This window comes from Coturnix japonica, chromosome 14 (genome assembly GCF_054131305.1).
Source record: "Coturnix japonica strain WE chromosome 14, WE-NBRP24, whole genome shotgun sequence".
Classification (NCBI taxonomy): Eukaryota; Metazoa; Chordata; class Aves; order Galliformes; family Phasianidae; genus Coturnix; species Coturnix japonica.
This window is the reverse complement of record NC_140676.1, coordinates 13,506,992-13,527,228: the sequence shown is the minus strand read 5'-3', so window position 1 is coordinate 13,527,228 and position 20,237 is coordinate 13,506,992. Positions and strand designations below refer to the sequence as shown.

Below are 20,237 nucleotides of genomic sequence, written 5' to 3'. Positions count from 1 at the left end.
AACTTGAAAGACCATTTATAATACTCATGTTCCAATTCTTGTTTTTTTTTCTTTTTAAATAAAAAAGGGGCAAACCAGAAGTTTAAGGTACCACTTCCCCAAAGTCTCCTAAAATCTGGATCACAATTAGTTACACCTCAAGAGAAGGAAGTCCACATTACTGCTACCACAGTCGTGCATCGCACCAGTCAACGTATACATCCAAGCACTCCTACAACTTAAATGTCACTTTAAACAATTGATTTAAAAATAATACAATGCTGCCATCACCTGCCGTTGCTGGGCTGCTGTGGAGAATGTCTGGAATGGTCTGAAGGCTCTGACCTCTGGTCAGGAGATCGTGAACGACTGCGGCGGGGCCTGTCATGTGATCGGTTGGAATGATCTGATGCCAGCGACTGAATTTCTGAGATGTCTGTTAAATAAAAGTTGTTTTTCCATGAAATGACTGTAATTAAAATGGTGGCATGACCTGCTCAAATGGAAATAAGCTTTTGCAGAGGTTTTTTTTGTTTGTTTAGTTGTTGTTTTTTTTTGTTTTTTTTTTTAAATGAAGATGTTAGAATCTACTATTTCAAAAAGAACTAAACAATACGCCTGCAAGAACAATTACAAGAAAATTACAAATTACATGTGGGTTTTTTTTTTTTAAAGGTACAGATTTAAAATAACATTCAAAAGGAATTTACCCACACCACAATCCTACTCCTATCATCCTTCCCACCCTTCTCTCACCCCACCAAAGTATTTCACATCTTCATAACACAGGGAATTCCTTGCCTTTGGAAATTAAGTTTATACTCACCATCTCTTTCCGAAGCGTTAGCAGAATGAATACTGTCAGAAAGATCAGGGACATTCAACAGCGTAGCTCGTTCATCTCGTTGAACGACCATCTTCAACTTGCCTTTGGACCTTTCTATTAGCGTTTTCGCATCTGCTAAGGACATATTTTCTGTCACTGTGCCATTTATCTGGAACAGTAAGAAGAGCGCAAATAGAAGCTTACTGAAAAACAGTGAACCTGCAGTAAAGGCTGTGTATTTCTGTCTGATAATATTTAGAAACATCCAGAGATTTTTCAAATTGCCACAGTTGACCCAGAATGCTGAAGCAATAGGTTTTATCCAAGATAGAACAAAAAATATTTGCCTCATCATTCAAATACAAAACCTCTACCACTCAGTAATTAAGAGGTTTTTTTCACAGAAAAAGCTTTTTTGAACTAACAGCAGTGTAAAGAATAGTATGTTCTTCTGCACCAATGTTTGTTGCAAGAACATTATTAACGGGTTGTTTGTATTTTTTTGAGATAAAAATTGCTGTGTACATCAACTTTTTTTTTCCTTCTTAAAAATCACATTTAACCTGAAGGTAAGTTTCAGCGTTGCTCAACTGCATAACACCATATGGTGTAACGATGCATGTAGGTTCAGAATCTCATGCCACTCTAAGCACTTTATTTCTAATTATGCATATAAAGTGAGGTTCTTTAGTTACATAAGCATTGTTCGACCAAGTCAGTCCTGTGAAATAATATCCAACAAAAAAAACCTGCTTTATGACTTTTTTTTTTTTTTCCCCCCCCCTCATTTAAAGTAGGAGAGTTAGATTTATCGGTACTTGAGATAAGTTATTTACTCAGGTCACTAACAATAATTAATGCAAAGTTGGTTCACCAACAGATTTTATCAGAGAATTTTTCCTTTGAACAACCACCACCACAATTCACTGTACCTTCAGAACAACATCTCCTTCCTGAATATTGCCATCTCTTGCTGCAAGGCTATCCTGTGATATTTCTTTCACAAATATGTGGCTTGCCAACCGTAGACCATATTCTTTGTAACAAAAGAAAAGGAAAAAAAAATGATGAAATTATTGTTTAAAAAAGGGTATAAGGACGTAAAGATTTACAGCACTGCTTTATAGAAGATTTAAACTAGAAACACAAACAGAAGAGTGAACATAGTACGTGAAAGGCTTCAGCAGAATCTCTCTATGTATTTCTCTATGTATTTACTGCTATACAACTCCTCTTCCAACTATGTCTGTACTTATTTCTGGTTTTTAGTAGCTCAGTATGTGTACTACCAAACAATTTTTCCTTCATTTAAAGAGTAGGAACAAGGAAGACTCAGATGAACTATATATAAGTATGTAGCCACTACCACAGCAGACATATAAATGGGATTTATTTACAAAATACTCACCCCTGATTAGCTCATGTATATTGGAACATGAAAAATACCACGAGAAACACAACAGGAATTTTCAGTTCTTCAGCTAGCTACTTGTAAAACTGGCCAACGAACTGAAACAACTCTTCCCATAAGGTTCACAAAGCCTTTACCACAACACTGATATTTGGTCTTTAAAAATAGGCAAAGGCCTTAGCGATAGAATCCTGTACAAGTTACCTTCATTTTTCCTTGATTTCACCAATGTTACTTTGGTAGGTTTTGCAGGCTGACTGGAAGTAACTGATCTTCTGTCAGATCTTGGTGATAAGCTTCTTTCTCTGCTTGCACTTCGGTCTCGCACCCAGCTCTTCTCATGCCTTCTGTTGGAACTGGCAGCACCACGGCTGGTTCTTGGGTCCCGTATCTCTTCATCATAGCTATCATCCTCATTTTCAGACACTGGTTCAGGTTCCTGTCGAGCTACTGGAATCTGAATTTTCTTCATCCTTCGGATCGTCTACAACAAACCAATAGCTATTAGCTTTTGGCTGCATTTTAATCACAACCCATGTACCAATTAGTTATGCTGGTACAGAAGCTATGTTGGCTTTTTGTTTGTTTGTTTTTTAAGCGTGTGTGGTTTCTGTTGTGCTTCTAGGAACAGAAAGCCTTTTAGCAATAAAGATGGGCTGTGAGTTTTCCTCAAGTGAAAATCAGCTGCTATGGAACAGATTCAACAGGTTTCTACTTTATTAAATTTAGAGAATACTAAGCAATGAGTTGTTAATGATTACTTACCCATAGTTTCAATGTCAATATGAAATTAATGCTAAAATTAAATTACTTTCTCTTTCACAACAGCAATTAAATACATGATGCAAGCTCTTGAGGCCGAAAGAGGCCGAAACCAACTACTACTTTTAGCTTTCATCCCTTTCCACTTCAACTCATCCTTTAAACAAATAGTTACCTTTTTGTAACAGACAACATAGATGAGGTAGAAAAAAAAAAACACATTTCCAGTATGTTATTGGAAATCTTTATATACAAATTACTGTTTATTAAAATAAACTTCCTGAAAACTAGTTGAGGATCTACCAAGGAAGGAATATTTTGTACGGTGACTGCTAACCCAGTAAGACTGGGGAAAATCCTTTTTGATCACTCATTCCTTGATCACTGCTTGAACACAGCAAGCTCATGACAAAGAGAATCCTTTACACAAGGGGAAAGTTATACAAGACTTAAAGGCTCGAAGTGATAGTCATGACACCTGTCATACAAACAAAGCATAAGATGTCTAGTCAACCTTTAACAGAACAGATCCGTGTAACATTTACAAAGCAGACATTTTCCAGACATCCCATCCTGCCATTACCAGCTATAGATCCAGACTATTCTGTGAAGATGAGGTCTGTTACTTAACATGCAAAGCCTAGTAATAGCTCCAAGATAGATGAGATTAAAAAGTTGACTGTCAATGGCACAAAGCTGCATCAGGAGATTATCACACAGTATATAACAGGAAGAGGTTATTCACCATAGCATGACCAGGCCCAGAAACAGGCTGCCCGGGGCAGTGGTCACAGCAGCAAGCTACCGAAGTTCAGAGAGCGTTCAGATACTGCTGTCAGACATAAGGCTTCATTTCTGTATAGTCCCATGTGGAGTGAGTAGTTGGACTCAATAATCCTTGAGGGTTCCTTCCAATTCAGGATATCCTGTGATGCTACATGTACAGCCTAAATCTACTGAAGAACATTACCCTAAGTCTTCTGAAGAACACTGTTGCAAAGAAATGGGCACATGAGGCAAGATTATCACTACAGCGACATAAGCCTTTGAACAATCTCTCTAACAAGGTCTCCTGAGAACCTGCTATGGTCTGGAAAGAAAAGAAGTAATGAGCCCATGATGGAAGACAATTACAAATGAACTCCAAGACCTTTCACTGTTTTGTATCCAGAATCACACAGACATACTTTGGTCTAAATGAACCCTTAAAGCCCTAGTCTACACACCTTATTCCAGAATACAGAAATTAAAGATCACAGCTCAAGACTTCCTATCTTGGAGAAAAAGCGATTTTAAAGCCAAGTAAGAAGCCCAGAATAAAACCTCAAGATTGATTTACAGAATTTGCTTATCAGGTGTAACAGATTCCATGCTGCTCAATGCTGACAGTGTATTAAACATCAGAAGCCAAATTCAAAAGAAAATACTTGTGAATGCTCTGAATTCCTGTATTCTTGTCATAAAAGTCTATTCAGCTAATAGAGAGGACAGCCATCAGTACAGATTACTAGAAACTCCCCTTTAAAAAAAAAACAAAAAACAAACCAAACAATGAAACAAGAACAGCTGATTTAGTCATCTACTGAAATATATTAGTTATTTTCCTCTACACTAGGAGGAAAAAGGGTAGTAATGACAGCCTTTGCAGCACTATTTTGTTGCCGCAGCACTGCATATTTGAACACCCTCTCTTTCCTTAAACCCACCAATCAGTCAGTCACTGGCACTGCTAAAAACTTTTTTTACTAACATGTAATCTATTGTATACTCAAGTGTGTTACTGACTGTAATTCTCTTTACCTTTGAAGCCTGCCAGTACTAAAGCTATGTTTATGTAGGCCACAGAAACAAGGGAACATTCCTGATAAAAGTTCAAAGTCAGTTTGCACTAACACAGATGGCATTTTCCAGAATAAAACCTGGCTGTCTCTAGGATTTTACTCCCTAACATGTAACAAATAAACGAAGATACACACAGAACTTCTGCCATTGATTTTCTCCATGTAGGTATAGAAAACACTGCTTCTGTTGAAAACAGTACTTCTATGACCAAGCAACATAAAAATATTGAACACTATAACAAATATTTAGGTTCCAAAACCCCCTGTACAGCTCACTGCAATGACTTTTTTATTTTTCCTAAGTTTTAAATAATTGCTAAACCCACAAGTGCACAACATGGTACAATTCTGTGCAATCTTGTTAAAGCACAGAAGAGTACTTGAAATCTGTTGGAACTGAAGTTTTACTACAAGCCCCTAAAACCCTTTTCCTTACATTAAGAAGTCCAAGATTGTTATTTTTGCATTCTACTTTTTTCATAATGTAAAAAAAAAAAAAAAAACCAACAAAAAAAACTACTCAAACCTCCAGAGAAAAACAAATTACTACCCTCTAGTGATCATCTGTTCTGTTTTGCTAAGTTCAAAAGCCAGCCAGTCACTTTGAATAAGCCTACAAAATTATAGGAATTAAGGTAATTTACTTTGGCACACTGTTTGCTGAGACTAAGAACAACATTTGTGCATGAATAGTAGGTAAGGATCTTTAGCACACAGTGCCAGTGAAAAACTTGATAAAAGAGCAGTTGGTAAAAAAAAAAAAAGAAACATTAAACAAAGCCAAGAATCAAACTTTCGGCAACCTGAGGACAACTCTACTACAAAGAAAAAGAATCTTTACTGTTTATTGATATGATAACCAAACAAACCAAACATGATTGTTTGGTTAGCAAACCAAATGACTGTTCATATTTTAAGATACAGCGTTTTGGGTGACTCATGTGATAACCATGTCATTATCATCCCTTGAACCTGAAGCACCTTTCAGGTAGGTATTATGCAAGAACTCTGATCATGTATGTATATCAGCAAAAATTATGTCACTTCACTTCTGCTCTGTAACTTCTGAATTTAAGCATGCTTAAATCTTTGGACATTCACTTACAATTTTTGCATTCTTCCCACTTTTCCTCAGCTGCTGAACAGCAAATGCATGCTCAACATTATCCATTGAAACTCCATTAACCATTGCAACACGGTCATTTTCTCTGAAAGAACAAAATATGAAAACATGGAGTTGAAATCATAAACAAATTACACATAGTATAGACCTACTACATAAAGAGTTTTTGATATCTTGAAAGCCAAATTATTAGAAGGTTAAGCTTCCACCAAAAAGACAAATGCCCCACATTCAAATGCAGCTGTAGTTTGACACTTACTGTAGCAGTCCTTCTGCTGGGCCTCCTTTCAGCACATCAGAAATTACTATTGAGGTCTCACCACTCTGAAAGTGAGGATTATCTCTTCCTCCTGATATTGCAATACCAAACCCAAATCCAGGGGCCTGTAATGCAGCAAGAGAAGCAATTTTACTTATTAATACTCACATGGCAACAATTCACGTTACTGTGTAAAACACAGAGAGAAATGCAGATTTTCGGAAGAAGGGTTAACAAACCACGCAATGCTATGCAAGCCACAAAGAAAGCTATTAAAAAATTAGAGTAAAAATATACTTTTAAAATAAGTTTATTTAATTGTGTAGGGGCATACCTTACAGCTTTCTTTTTACACATACTTGACTTCCTCCAAAGAAGGCTGAACATCTTTTCAAACACATTCCAGTCAGATCAACCAGAAATTGTGGCCGAGATTCAAGAATCACTAAGTGAAACCCTGTGCCATGCAGGAGGGCAGCATAATGGCTCATAATGATCACTCAGGACCAGAGTTGCAGATCAGGTTTTTAAATAGTTTTTAAATAGTTCTCAAAGCAAATACATATATTAGCCTATGAAAACACACAAGGAACTTTCCAAAACAGTAACATTTGCCAAGGAAACTTTTCTCCCCTTTCTCATACCACTGTTCCTTCTTTCAGTTTTCCAATACTCTAAGAAATAGAACTCAGTTTGCATTATACTTGGATGGGAAAAGGGAGGCAGAAGAGAGATTAAGACATTTATGTCAAACTTGATTTAAATGAAAAAGATTTACCTTTCCTTAAACCATAAAGATACATACAAAAAAAACTATGTCTCCACTCATGAAAAGAAATACAATCATCACATGAATTCAGAAACACAGAAACTCACTGTAAATCTATCTTACAGCTTATCATTCTATTTTTGTTAGAGCAAATCAACAAACCAAATGAACAAAATGAACATGAACAATGTCCTCCTCATCAGGTCTGAAACAATGCAGCCTCATATGCTGGAAGTAGTCAAAAGAAGAGTACCACTCTGAGAAAAGCTGCCTAGCAATATTAATACGAAATAACCCAAATTGGAAAGCACAAATCAAAACCTGTTTTGTTGTTGTTGTTGTTGTTGTTTTGGGTTTTTTTGTTTGTTTTAAATGTACGAGCTCAAATAAATAAAGCTTCCCATAACCTTCTGCCTACTGCTTCACATTTTATCCCGCTGCCTAACATCAGCCTAAAGCGATAAACTGAACTGCAACCAGAGCTGTAAAACTGAACCCAGTTCCTAAAAAACCTCTGAATTTGAAGAAGGAAATAACCACATGATCACTATGGGTTACAAGATATAAGCACATATCTTGTTAAAGCTGCCTTTTATTTGCTTGCAATGTGTCACTTCACAAACTCCCATCAGACGACACAACAGCAATACAAGGAGGGGCTGTGCTGTTCTGTTCCTGCAGTAAGGCTGCATGGCAGAAGTAGAAAGGAGCGCACACACGTGATTTTTATTTTACAGGGTTAAGAAACTCTTCTAATACTTCAATCCTTGAATTCCACGGATGAAAGAAATCCCACTTCAAACACAAAGTGTACGGCCCTCCCTCAGAATCACAGCTAAGAATATAAAAATATAAATTTCTCAGTAAAAGAAACTGCAGCTACCAGTAAGCTTTAACTGAACCTGAAGCTGACTCAGTCTCTTAAGAGCCATGTAACAGCCCACAAAGTTACAAGTGTAGTAAAGAAATTGAAGAGGAAAAAAAAAAAGAACCCGTAAGTTCAAGCTGCTTTTTCTCCCCCTAAGAAGTTTGTAGTACATCTTCTGACAACAGTGCTGGAAATCATTAAGTGCCATGTTAAATATCAGATTTAGATCTCTATGCAGTCAGATCTCTATGCTGTTACAGGCTCTGTAAGATACCTGAAACAGATGGATCAAAAATATTTTTAAATTAAACATCTCGTGTCTGAACCATGGCAAAGCATCTGAACTGACACGTATACTGCAACTACTGGGATTATGAGCACTCAGTCCCTAATTGGTAATGACACCTCTTAAATGCAAAGGTAACATGAAGAAACCCAGCAAGAGGAAGTGAGAAAAGAAGCATTCTTCAGCAAGAACTTCCTACCTCCCATAACGCACTCCCTTCTCTTTTCTAAGTCTCATTTTCCAAAGGCTATCCAGCATTATACACCCTTTTTAAAGGCCCATTACCAACCAAAACATCCCCCTCTGTTTTCAAAGCTGGCAATTGTAACAGAAGTCATATCTTCTAATAGGTTTTTATCCAAAAAAAGTTTAACAACAGCTAACTGAATTGAACAAGAAGCCACACTGCAGTAGCTTCTTTCCTCACAGGGAAAAGGCACCAAAGATCTGCTCGCCACTGTGCTGACATCTCTGCATTTCTCTGCCTCTTCCAAGGAGACTTACCAAAGTTTTATTCTCAACCAGGTTTTTCCAGCAACTTGTCTACCTTCAGTTCCAGAGCAAATACTGACCAAACGGACTGAAAGGTAAAAGACCTTTGCAGACATACCAAAAATAAAATTACTAACACCACCAAGGAAAAAATAACAACAACATGAAAAGCAGAGGAAGCCAACACTCACACCTACTCTACAGGTTCAGAGGTTCAGTGCCAGTCCATTAGTTGCAGCCAGCTCACTGCTCTCAGCTGAGCCCAAATTAAAAACATTCAGTGACTTTTCAGCATCTCTTTTTATAAAAAGCAAATCCAGCTCTTCAAAATGCATTGCAGGGCAGATAATAGACCATCTCCTGCAGTTCCATGGATCAGAAGATGGCAACAGATGAACTCACACAGAAATACTCCACAACCACTCTGAAGTATTGTTTTCAGACTATTCCACTTCTGCTAACTTCTACACTGAGAATGCAACAAATCTGGTACCATTTCTTTTCTTACAACTAAGCAGAAATACCTTTATTTACTCGATAACCCAGCACTACAAGAATGTCACAAGAAAGTCTAGAGTTTAGCAAACAAATATACAGTCAAATATCCTGAAAAGCCCTTCACAATGCTGAGAATAGATTCTAACCTTCTATTTGTTTAACACTTGCCAGATAAAACATACCACAGTGTTTCATTATTCCTTTGTACCCTGACTGAACTCACTTTGATGTTTCATTAAAGTTATTGCTTAGATTAATAAGAACATCTCCTTCCAGAAAAACCGAGCTATCATTAAATCTACCATCAGTGATCATTGAATTAGACAATTTTGAATACATTCAGTTGCATCCAACTACACTGTTTAAAGCTTTTGCAACTCGAATTGTAAAACAAGCAGTACGGTTTCTGTACAATCTTTAACGCATGAACCCTTTGGTTTCTAACTACTTCCAGTGATGGGCAGAAGTGTTTGTAGGCAGGCTCGTCTTAGAAACTTAAACTGAAACAAACAGACGAAATAGAATTACTGTCACACAGAGCTTTTACAACACTTCTAAATTTAAACAAAGGGGTAAGACAGTTTCCTTTTCTTTCACTTCCTGACATCTGGCTTTTTCCTATTGTTTTCAAAGTCTACCAGCATCCTGAGTTAGGCACACACAACCAATTGTATTAGCTTACCCTGTGAAGAGTCACCGTGTGTTGTTCCCATATAGCTGTTTCTTCCATTGTTGCACTCTACAGAGAGAGAGAAAACAAAGATCAGACTTCACTGTACAGTGGATAGCTGTAATACCTGTCTAGTATCACAAACAGGAACTCACACTCAAAGTGAACAGTGATATTCATATTGAACCGTAATAGAAGAGCTGGCTCACTTGTTAGATATCGCCCGCCTTTACGTCACATCTGAACTTCCTGCTCTCTTGCTCAAGGGGAGAATTCAGGGAGCAGAACTTAACGGACATGAGATTTCTCATCATTAGGTATAACACTAACTTTGGAACTAAGTTTAAAGGGAAGAACTACAAGAAACCTGTAATGCAGTCTCTCTAGGTTGTTCATTAAGCACACAGTAAGGTCCAATGCCCACTTTCCATTTCCCACTGATTGCAAGTATAATGTACTGACTTTCACACTTGGCATTTTTGAATGTTCTGTCTTTTGCTTGTTCCATAGTTGTAGGCAGATCACTGTCAGCTCATCACGAGCACCCAGCTCTGCAGATCACAGTACCCCTGCAACTGTGTTATGCTTACAGGTCACTTAACAGACTGCAGTTCAGCGTACACTAATTTCTTCAGTCAACGCCATGAGAATCGCAGAAATAAATGAGGTCTCAAAAGGAACAGGATTAAACAGTCACATTATGGCAGTGTTTACATACTTGCGTTTCTGCTTAAAAGAGCAGATGCACTAAATGTGCCACGAAAAACATTCAGAAATGGGGAGATGGACTGGGGGAGTTAAAACTGGAAGAATCAAAGCCTTGAAAACAGGTTGAAAGGCATCAGGAAATACACAGCAAGCAGTAACAACCCTCCTGCTGCCACATTCTCTGCCTTTCCACAGGCAGTGCCCAGTGCTTTGCTCCATATCCTCCCTCTCACAAGTAAACAATCCACGAACTAAAGCACAGAATCACAACAGAAACATCTCTGAAGCCAATCAGAAAGAAGCACATTGTTAACAAACAGCCATCATTGCAGCAACACAGCCATTACAACAAAAATGTTTCCAACTTTTCATCCAGTTGTCTATAATTACAGAGAACTACATCAGAAACATTTACTCCCACAGTGAACACCTATGAAAACTTAATCCACTTTGGTAACACCAGAACTTGCAACTGCATTTAACAAACGAGCTCTTCTCATGACCCCAAAAAGCTGAGGGTCTTTTTCCCCCCCTCTGCATTTCGTGCTCCAATTTCAGCTCTTTGGATGTGTTACATTACAGCTCATTTCTCTTTCAGGGTTCACTTCTCCTAAAAGCATCAGTGCAACTTAATTGGCAAACACCTCCTTCCATCAGCTCTTTGGTTCTCTCACTCAGCACAGTGGATTCCTCTGCATTAGAAACCAACACCACTGGAGCCTCAGATCAGATTCTTTCTTTCCAGTTAAGTATTTTAAAAGCACATCAGATCAGTTTTAGCACAGTAAAAACTTCCACAAACAGTGCCATCTTTGAAACAAAATAGAATGTTCTACTTACTAAACGGTTAATGAATACTGATTTTCTTCCCCATTTGTGATGCTCTCATTCTGTCTTAGTTTTGGCAAGTGTTTCTCAGGCTAAACATCTCAACAAATGAAGAATTATCTCTGCATGCAAACTTCCAGAAGAAGTTCTTAAATAGCTCCTATTAGGAAAAAGGTGAAGCAGGAATACAAGAACACTCTGCGCAAGTCACAATAGACATTTTAACCAAAACAGGCAGCCCTCCCTGCATCAGGTTAGTCCAGTTAGCGGAGAAATGAACCCAGGATCCCACTGACCACACCTGTCCCAGGCACATCATACAGGTGCTCCCCTCAGTTTGCAGCTGGAGCACCTGCCTACAGGTCAGCTTGAGCAACTGGGTGATCAGGCAGCAGAGCTCCAGGGCTGCCAGCTGCTGCTGCTGCTTGTTTTTGGAGCAGGGCACCCGAAGGCACAGCTCAAACACACTGCCTGCTCCTGGATAAGGCTGATAATACTCAGTTATCCAGCTAAGCACTTGCTCCTGCTGGAGCTGAGAAAACTGGTAATGCTGAAGAGGGAAAGATATATGACTAGCTGGTAAATTTACCATGAATAAGAAGAATTACACTGCTCTACACAATGTGTTTCTGAGAACTACGGCTCTATACCTCACAGCAAAACAAAGCAAACCCCCCAGAACTCATTTACTACCACACAACTTAATCCACCTTTCTTTCTCCAAGCAGCCAGGGTGCTCCTTGGTCACATTTACTGATGAGCTACTGTTTCTAACTTTTCTTTCCACTGTAGTTCAGTCTTTCCACTTCCATTCTCCTCCATTTTTCACTAAAGCAATCTCCTTCCTCATCTACTGCTACTGCCTCTCCAAATTTTGCTACTACATTCGTTTCAAATTCACAGGAGTTGGAAACATCAAATATCCATTAGTCAGACAGCAAACCAAGTAATACATTATTTTCATTCTTTCTGCATGCCCAAACAGTCCAATCCAGAGCAGTTAAAACAGTTCAAAGGCAGCTTGAGGTGAGTTGCTGGCTTTAACACAAACTGCTGAAGTGAGTTTGCTTCTCGTCTGTGAGGAACTGCCTTCACTCATAGAAGACTGAGAAGCCTGATGAAGACTCACAGAGGTTCTCACCCTGCCACGCACCAACACTGAGGCAGAAGAACTAACTCTTGCTGCTCTGCATCAGCTGAGGTGTCTGTTGAGATGCTGCTCTTAGACACACACTGTGGGTATGCTAATGCTGTGTTCTGCATGGAACATTTGAGTTTCACACATCTTGTGAGGAAACAGGTAAATTCCAAGTCTGTAGAAAGAGCAGCTATTAATTAAGAGGTGTGGGCAGATAGCATTAAGTTAGCCTTGATGGCACCAGCCCTGCTGCAGCTGATGCCAACGTGGTATTCCAGACAATATTACCAATATTGATTTGGGGAAAACAAGGTGGCACAGCAGGAAAACAAACACACACCACTAGAAACCAGGAATAGGACAATGAGATGCTACAGTCTAGGGCTGGAGTAACTCAACAGAAACTGTTAAGAATCTTTGTAATGCCACAGGATTTGATGTAGTTCTCTAAGAGAAACTGGAAGGGAAGGATAGTTATCGTGACTTCAGCATTAAAAAGAATGGTTTACTTTCTGCTTTCCTAAATCAAAGTTTCCTTAAGCTCATTTGAATCACCTTTATGTAAACAGTAGCACCACCACTTCTGTAGATGGCTCCTGAATCTCTTTTCTGTTTGTTTTCCAGAATAAAGACACACAAGATCGCAATTCATCAATATGCAAACAATTGAAGTTCTTGCTCTTTGGTGTTGCTCTGAGATATAAAATCACCCAACTAAACATCTTTCCATGAAGGCCCCATTGTGGACTAAGGGTCCTTCACAAAGTACAAGTTCTTCTTTATTCCCATACCCACCACATTTCTTTGCTATTTTTCTTATGCTGGTGTTTTCTTCCTTGACCTTCCCCCGCTTCCTTCATCCCTCTGTGCTTCATTTTATTAATATGCCTTTGTTGTGCTGCTCTTTTCTTTGTGCATTTCTGGGTACATGAATACACACACAATACAATTTTCCCAAAGGAGTGATTCTGTACTTATGCATCAAGATTTTTCCTCCAAGCACCATCACCAAACAAAAGCCTCGCTGACTGCCAGCGCTGCCACACTTCTGGAACAGCACCGCTCACTTTGCCTCTCCTGCAGCTGGGAAAGCTGTGACCCACAGCAGCACCACATCTCCCCGCAGGCTGCAGAAGGCAGCTCAAGCTGACATTTGGGGAAGATGCAATTCCCAGCTAAAGAAGCTAGTAGCTCATGCCTAAAAATAATGCAAGGTTCCTGTAGTGAAGTTTCTTCCACTGTAACACTCAGTTCTTCAGACTTCTGCACCTAGAAGACAGCTAGACTGAAGTCAAACCTCCCATGTGCTTTTGCAATCAGACAGAAGAAACTTTCCAAGCTTCTTTGCAGGTTTAATGGAGCTTACAAGAGGAACCATCGTTCTTATTTCATCTGAACTGATTAAGTTCAGTGATAATTTGCTCACTTATGAACAAGTTTTGACATACTACATGCAGAGCATCATCACTCCAACCTTACAGCATCATGTTGTTGCTTCTTATCTACCTTTACTTCCAATAAAATATTGACTTGTAAAAGCACTTCTACTTGTCCTAGAAGAAAAGGTCACAGTAACCTTGAGAAACTATTTCCTGATCTAAGATCCTGGAAGGGGAAAAAGAAAAAAAAAAAGAATGAACTGCTGATGGACTGTACCAAGTGATGGGGGAAAAACACTGTTTCTATTTGGCTTCAAAAATTAATTCTCAAAATTATTCTTTGGAGAAGTCAGCTTCTCAAGTTCAGCAGAATTCTATTTCTGAATTCTAGAGGTTAAATGCAGAATCAATCCATTTTGATTGACGGCACTTCAGGGAACAAGAAATAAAGTCTGTACTATAACAATTAGCATTTGGAGCTGTTGTAAGAACTTCTGCAGGTTTATTTGAGTACTACTGGATTATATGCATCATCCAGTTAAAAAAGTTATCCATACCCTAAAGCCAATAGCCCAAACAATGGCTTCCTGAGGAAGTCCACAGAAGGAAACAGAATCTTCCTCAGCCAGTCTAGAACAGAAAATGAAGAGGTCATTTCCCCCTTCCAACACACCACCTCTCAGCACACACTTGGAGCCCTGCACTGCTTCCAACCCCGACCAGGAGGACTTCCTGCAGACACTCACCTTTGTCCTTACTGCTTACACTACAACCACCATATACTCCAACAGCTTTGTTCTGATTGTCTTACATAGATACCACAAAGGTCTCTGTTAATTAAAAATCTTTTTTTACTGCAACTAGTGCAAGGAGGATAGAATCCTACTATCAGACTGATTATATCAATTGAAAATCAGAGCTTTTTCTTACATATCTTTATGTAAGACTCTAATTCACTCAAGGGAGATGAGAAGGCACAGCTCAGGGATGTTCCAAACTCCACTCTAGTTGCTACTCATGTCTTTTATACAGCAGTGCTAACTGGAAAACACCTGCTGAGGCCTTGCCTTGCAGCACGTGCAAGCACAAAGTTCTCACTCACCACTGAAGCTGACAAGTCACTCCTTAGCCTCATGTTCTGCTCAAGTCTATAGCCATGGAAGTGACAATAACCAGCCATCTCTTTCAGAAGCAGAAATACCAGCCATTTTCTCCTGAACAGATAAACTAAATACATACAAGATGAAGTAGTTCAAATACTTGTTTCAAAAATTTGTATACTCATCAGGTCACCTCCTGAAGAGGTGCTGGCTACAGAGCACAACCAATCAGCCTATATATTTGTATTTATCTTAATGGAGAGATTTCCAGAACTCAGTATCCAAGTGAACTGAAATCAAGGACTGTCAATCTCAATCGTGGTATTGCAGCTGGTGCTGGTAAGGTGGGAGCATGAGCAAGCACTGACTGCAGCCCTGCCAGGGCCTAGAGCAAATCCATCCACAATGTTGGGGTGTATACAGAGTATTTGATCTCTTATGCAACAGAAACTAGAAGAAAATAATTGAGTAAGCTACATGAAAAATGTTGCTCTATGTATTTTAAAAGTAGATGAACATTAAAGCTCATCAGCTGAAAATGTGCTACCCAAGCTAAAAACACGTCCAAGATTCTCAAAGCAGCTCATTTTAATGAGGACTCTACAACAGCAGTACATGCCTCCTGCCCAGCCAACAGCAAAAAGCCATCTCTGCCATCACAAAGTACACCTGTGACAAGAAAACTAGAACCAATCCTATTTTTAGCTAAGTTTTTTTTCATCCTTCTGTTCAACTCAACAGATGCATCCATAACAACACACCTCTGCACATTATATTACCTTAACATGTTTTCCACTGCTTCCCGCTCTAAGGTTTTTAAGATGACTTGCTATATATATACATATTTTTATTTAATTCCTTTTTACAGGTACATAATGCATTTCCCCAATAACTTTATCATTTCTGCTAGCTTTCCAGATGACTGTGCAAGTCATTTTTGCCCTTTGTGTCAGCAAAATTCTCCAAATTAAAAATGCAGCTTGATATTTAATTCATCCCATGTAATAACCAGGTTCTTTTCTTTTAAGCATGACTCCCTTCCCCAGAACGCCCTCTCAGGTCCAAACGTCACCCAGCTCTCTGCTCAGCCGTGCTTCTCCTCAGCTATTGTTGCTCATGGAGGCAACACTTAATTCAGCTGACTCTACTTCCAGAAGTTTTCAGACACCCAAGAAACCATCAAATGACAAAAATACACAGAAGCTAAGAGGGAAAAAAAACACATTTTGGTGGAAAGAAAATTAAAAAACCAAAGAAAAAAAAAGTCAAAACCGGATTGTAGATCCAGTTATATCCCACTATTTATATTAGTTTTTATGTCATAGACTTACTGAATGCTATTATTCCAGACCAGCTGAACACTGGCACTCAGGAAACCTGTAGTAAGGCAAAACAAAGCAGAACATAAAGGCCCCAGTAAAGATACACCTCAGCGATCTCAGTTTACTTCAGGTGCTGAAGAGCAACACTCAAACACCCTGTTAACAAACAGTATCTGCCATCAGCTGAGCAAAGCTCACTAGTTCCACGATCTCTAAGGCGTGGGAAAAGATCATTAGAATTTGGGATCCTCATTTGTTTTGCTTCTTTCCATTTTGCTTTCCAGCTGGCAATGAAATCATGTACAATCACAAACTCCCAAGTGCTGGCAAGCAGTATTTCAAAGATCACGACTTCCAGGAGAATACGCTAACAAAATAGAACCAAATCACAACAGAAACATAAAATACAGCTTATTGCCTTGGCTTTGCATTCAGGAGTGATGGTGTCACTGCCACAGGTAGGCCTTTTTGTCTTACTTAAAGTAACTTCTCCATTATACTCACTGAAGTTAGCATTAATAGGACAAAGATCCAAAAGAGTTAGGATATAGTTTCCATATATTGATCTTTAGAGATCAGCTTTAGTTCAGATGTGAATTTCTCCAATTCAGAGACTAGATCCTCAAGAAACACCATCTAATGTTTTAACTCTTTGCATCTTCAGGTGTAGCCAGAATAGCACCTTCTTAGCACAAGTAACTGCTTAAGCAGCACACTTTGTCCTGCAGCTTGTTTCCACTCTCAGAAATAACCCTACCCTCTGCTCCCTTGCTATGTTTCTGTATGCTACGTGGCCACAAGCAGCTGATTCTACCGGAGCTGGCTCCTTATCAGTTTGTCTCATCATTACGCAACTATACAAAAGCTCATCGTGCTATTTCAGTTTTATTTAAGAAACGTAAGTCAGCTTCATGTACCTGAATATTGCTTTCTAATTGAAAATAAAAAGTGTATAAACAAGTGCGAGATAGGGCCACCCAAAGTTACAAACACACAGCTGGAGATCAGAGCAGCAGTCAATGCTCAAAAACCTCACTGTAAGCACGAAGGTTGTGACCTTGCTTCTCCTCCAGAAGATCATTATCCCGTTACCACACGCTGCACCAGGTAAACATCCATTTCAGCTGTTACACTCTGAAGAGAGATCAAATGAGAGCCTCTGGAGAGGCAACAGTATCCCCCAAAGACACAGCCAGCTGTTTTTCCAACATACTGCTCAAAGCTTTCTGGCATCACTCAGACCAAACATACATTTAAGAGGTTTGCATGATACTTCAACTCACAGATGCCGTGCTATCTTCAATACTTGGACAAAACCTATGTGTTATTTCATGTGTGAATTTTTCCTTTAACATGTACTGAGTTACTTCCCCTGAATGTCATCTATCACTATCACAAAGCTTCGGGTTAAGTGCCCTTCCCTACTTAGACACCCAGGCATACAGATGCTTCTCAGCACTCCAATTTCGGGGAACAGTCAGTTAATAAGATTCAATTTCAGCAGCCACTCTGCTACTAAAGCACCTGCAGCACAGACTGTAATTCTAAGCTTATATTAACTCTGCACATTCAAAGGAGGTAAATGAAGAGCCAAGGACACAGAAACACAGGACTTGAAAAAAGAGGAGACAGCAAATAGTGTTGAATATTAGGGTAAGTTAAAGGTTGTTAGTGACTTTGTAATAAAGAAACAGTAGTAACAACAGTTTGGTTTAAAAGGTATAAAACAGGGAGAAAATCAGCTTTTTGTTTTCATCCTTTAAATTAAGGATGAGGAGAAAAAAAGTATGAGAGGTCAATGAGAGAAAAGGGGTTAGAATGAGAGCAGCACAGCAATGCCCTGCCTGTCAGAGACCGGGATGGGCACACAGGTTCACAGTGGCACAGCTTGCTCAGCTGTCAGCAAGGACAAGGTAAGTGCACTTCCTTATCAGCAAGCATGGAAAGTGCAGAACGACATTTTTCCTTGTGAAACAGGAGAATTCCCATCCTACCATAAAAGCTCACTTTTGCATTACTTCTTTGCAACACAAGTACTCTCTTCCCAATTTTCCAAAACACAGTCCCTGCAAAAGGGAATGAATTACCTGGCAGAAGCAGACACAACCTAGTGCTCTTCAACCACTCCTTTCACCATAACAGCTGCTCAGTCTCTCACCACACACACACAATCTGCTAGTTATAACAAGGAGGTTTTTCAGAAAACACCAACTATTAACTGAAGAAGAAAAAAAAAAAAAATCCACATGCTGCAGTTATCCTTACATCTAGTTACAAAACTAAACCACAGCAGTGGTTCCTCAATATCAGCTAGTGCTGCAAGTTAAGAGACACATAATGTAAAAAAGTCAAAGCAGTATTGATGCACGCTACCAGTACTGAAACTCAGAGAGTCCTTCCCTGGTTTGCAGCAAGGCATCGTGTGTGCTTGGTAGCCTGTAGACCTACAGATGAACTCTGGCCCCCCAAGCAGCTTAGTGCTGCAGCTTAAGTGCTTATCTTTTACCAGTCCTTTTTGTTTAGTGTCTGCAAAACAAATCGATTAAAGTTATTAGCTACTCATCAGGAGGAAAAAATGGAAGTGACTGTACAACTTCAGCTACAACATACCTGGGGGAAGGGGCAGATGGGTCCCATGTGATTGTGGGCACCCAGCGCCACTGCACATCAAGGCACAGCAGCCACTGAGTTTAAGCGGCCTGTCCCATCGGAACCAACAGAATTGGAAAAACAGCTCCTGGGGGCTCCTGCTTGCCAACACCGAGAGCCAGGAGCTGCAGCAGCAACCTCAGCTCAGCGCTGCTTGCATTGTCAGGGCAGGCTCTCCTCTGTTTGCAGAGTTAACTGAACCAAATCAAGGAGCCAAGGGGCTGGCAGCTTTCCTGAGTGCAGGAGGAGCAGGCAGGCAGAGAAACTAACAGAAGAGAAATGGAAGCCTGTTCTGGTGGGTTATTTGTTGACCACGAACACAGAAGCAGACACAGCACAGCACGCATGTAGCAATGTGCACCCGCAGTCTTTGCCATAGCACCAGCTGCTTTACAAGGGGCATGACATGCTTTGCAGGTAGCGAGAAAAGGACAGTTTCTTCCCATTCAGTCCCACCATGTTTATTGCATGTTTGTTTTCCAACTTAAGCATAACTATACACAAAGGTTTGAAAAATACGGGTGTTTCCCTTCAGAAAGATAAACAAGACTCATTGTTATCAAAGTTTCACAAACACATTTTTATGGAAAATATACACACATTTTTCCACCTTCCACTTTATTATGGCCCCATAAAAAAAGTAAGATAATCATCTGCTTCCATCTGTTCAGACATCACGGCCCCTAACGAGCACAAGAGAAAAATACCAGCAGCTGGTATTTTTGTATATTGTAAAATACAAGCAAGGAAGAACCAGGAAAACACTTCCACATGTTTCTCTCCCTCCCCTTGCAGTGACACGCATCAGGAGCAGGAACACCCATGTCACTACAACCAAGCCAGAAACACCTTTCTAAGGTAATGAGAAGCTGCGGTAGGAATAAACAGCAGCAAAAGCAATTCCACTGGGGAGCCAGGACTGAGCAAGAGGCAATGAACGCAGGCCTGAGCTACCGCCCAGTGCAAACAGCTGCCTGATTATAATCCTCCCCTGATTTTCTGCTGGCAGCGATCCCAGCCTTGCCTTTCCCTCTACCACTGCTTTACAACCCTTTCCAATTTGCAGATCTCAAAAAAAATAAAAATAAAAAAAATTGGATGCAAACTGCCATATATTAAAACTTCAGATGAAAAATAAAACAGAAAGCATTTTCAACAGCAGCACGTTCTTGGACTTTAGGTTTTGGATTTCCTCCTTGCGGACTGCATCCATACTCCCACCCTAACAATTCAGGGGCCGCCAGGAAGGCCAGGCCCAACAATACCCCAGTCATTTCCGAACTCAGCCCGGGTAGGAGAGACATTGGCTAAAGTTTCTAGAAGAAAATC

At 39.7% G+C, this 20,237-nt stretch overlaps 1 protein-coding gene across 30 annotated transcripts in view; it reads right to left on the bottom strand.

Annotated features, from left to right (window-relative positions):
* Positions 1-20,237, bottom strand: part of TJP1 (tight junction protein 1) — a 184,100-nt gene that overhangs the window by 31,706 nt on the left and 132,157 nt on the right. For all 30 annotated transcript variants that reach the window (XM_085515677.1, XM_085515678.1, XM_085515680.1 and 27 more), the window contains 7 exons: positions 9,797-9,853; positions 6,202-6,326; positions 5,925-6,027; positions 2,421-2,700; positions 1,738-1,841; positions 806-974; positions 271-415 (listed from right to left, as the gene is read on the bottom strand). In XM_085515677.1, the coding sequence (XP_085371803.1) occupies positions 271-415; positions 806-974; positions 1,738-1,841; positions 2,421-2,700; positions 5,925-6,027; positions 6,202-6,326; positions 9,797-9,853 (983 nt within the window). The remainder of the gene's footprint in view (positions 1-270; positions 416-805; positions 975-1,737; positions 1,842-2,420; positions 2,701-5,924; positions 6,028-6,201; positions 6,327-9,796; positions 9,854-20,237) is intronic.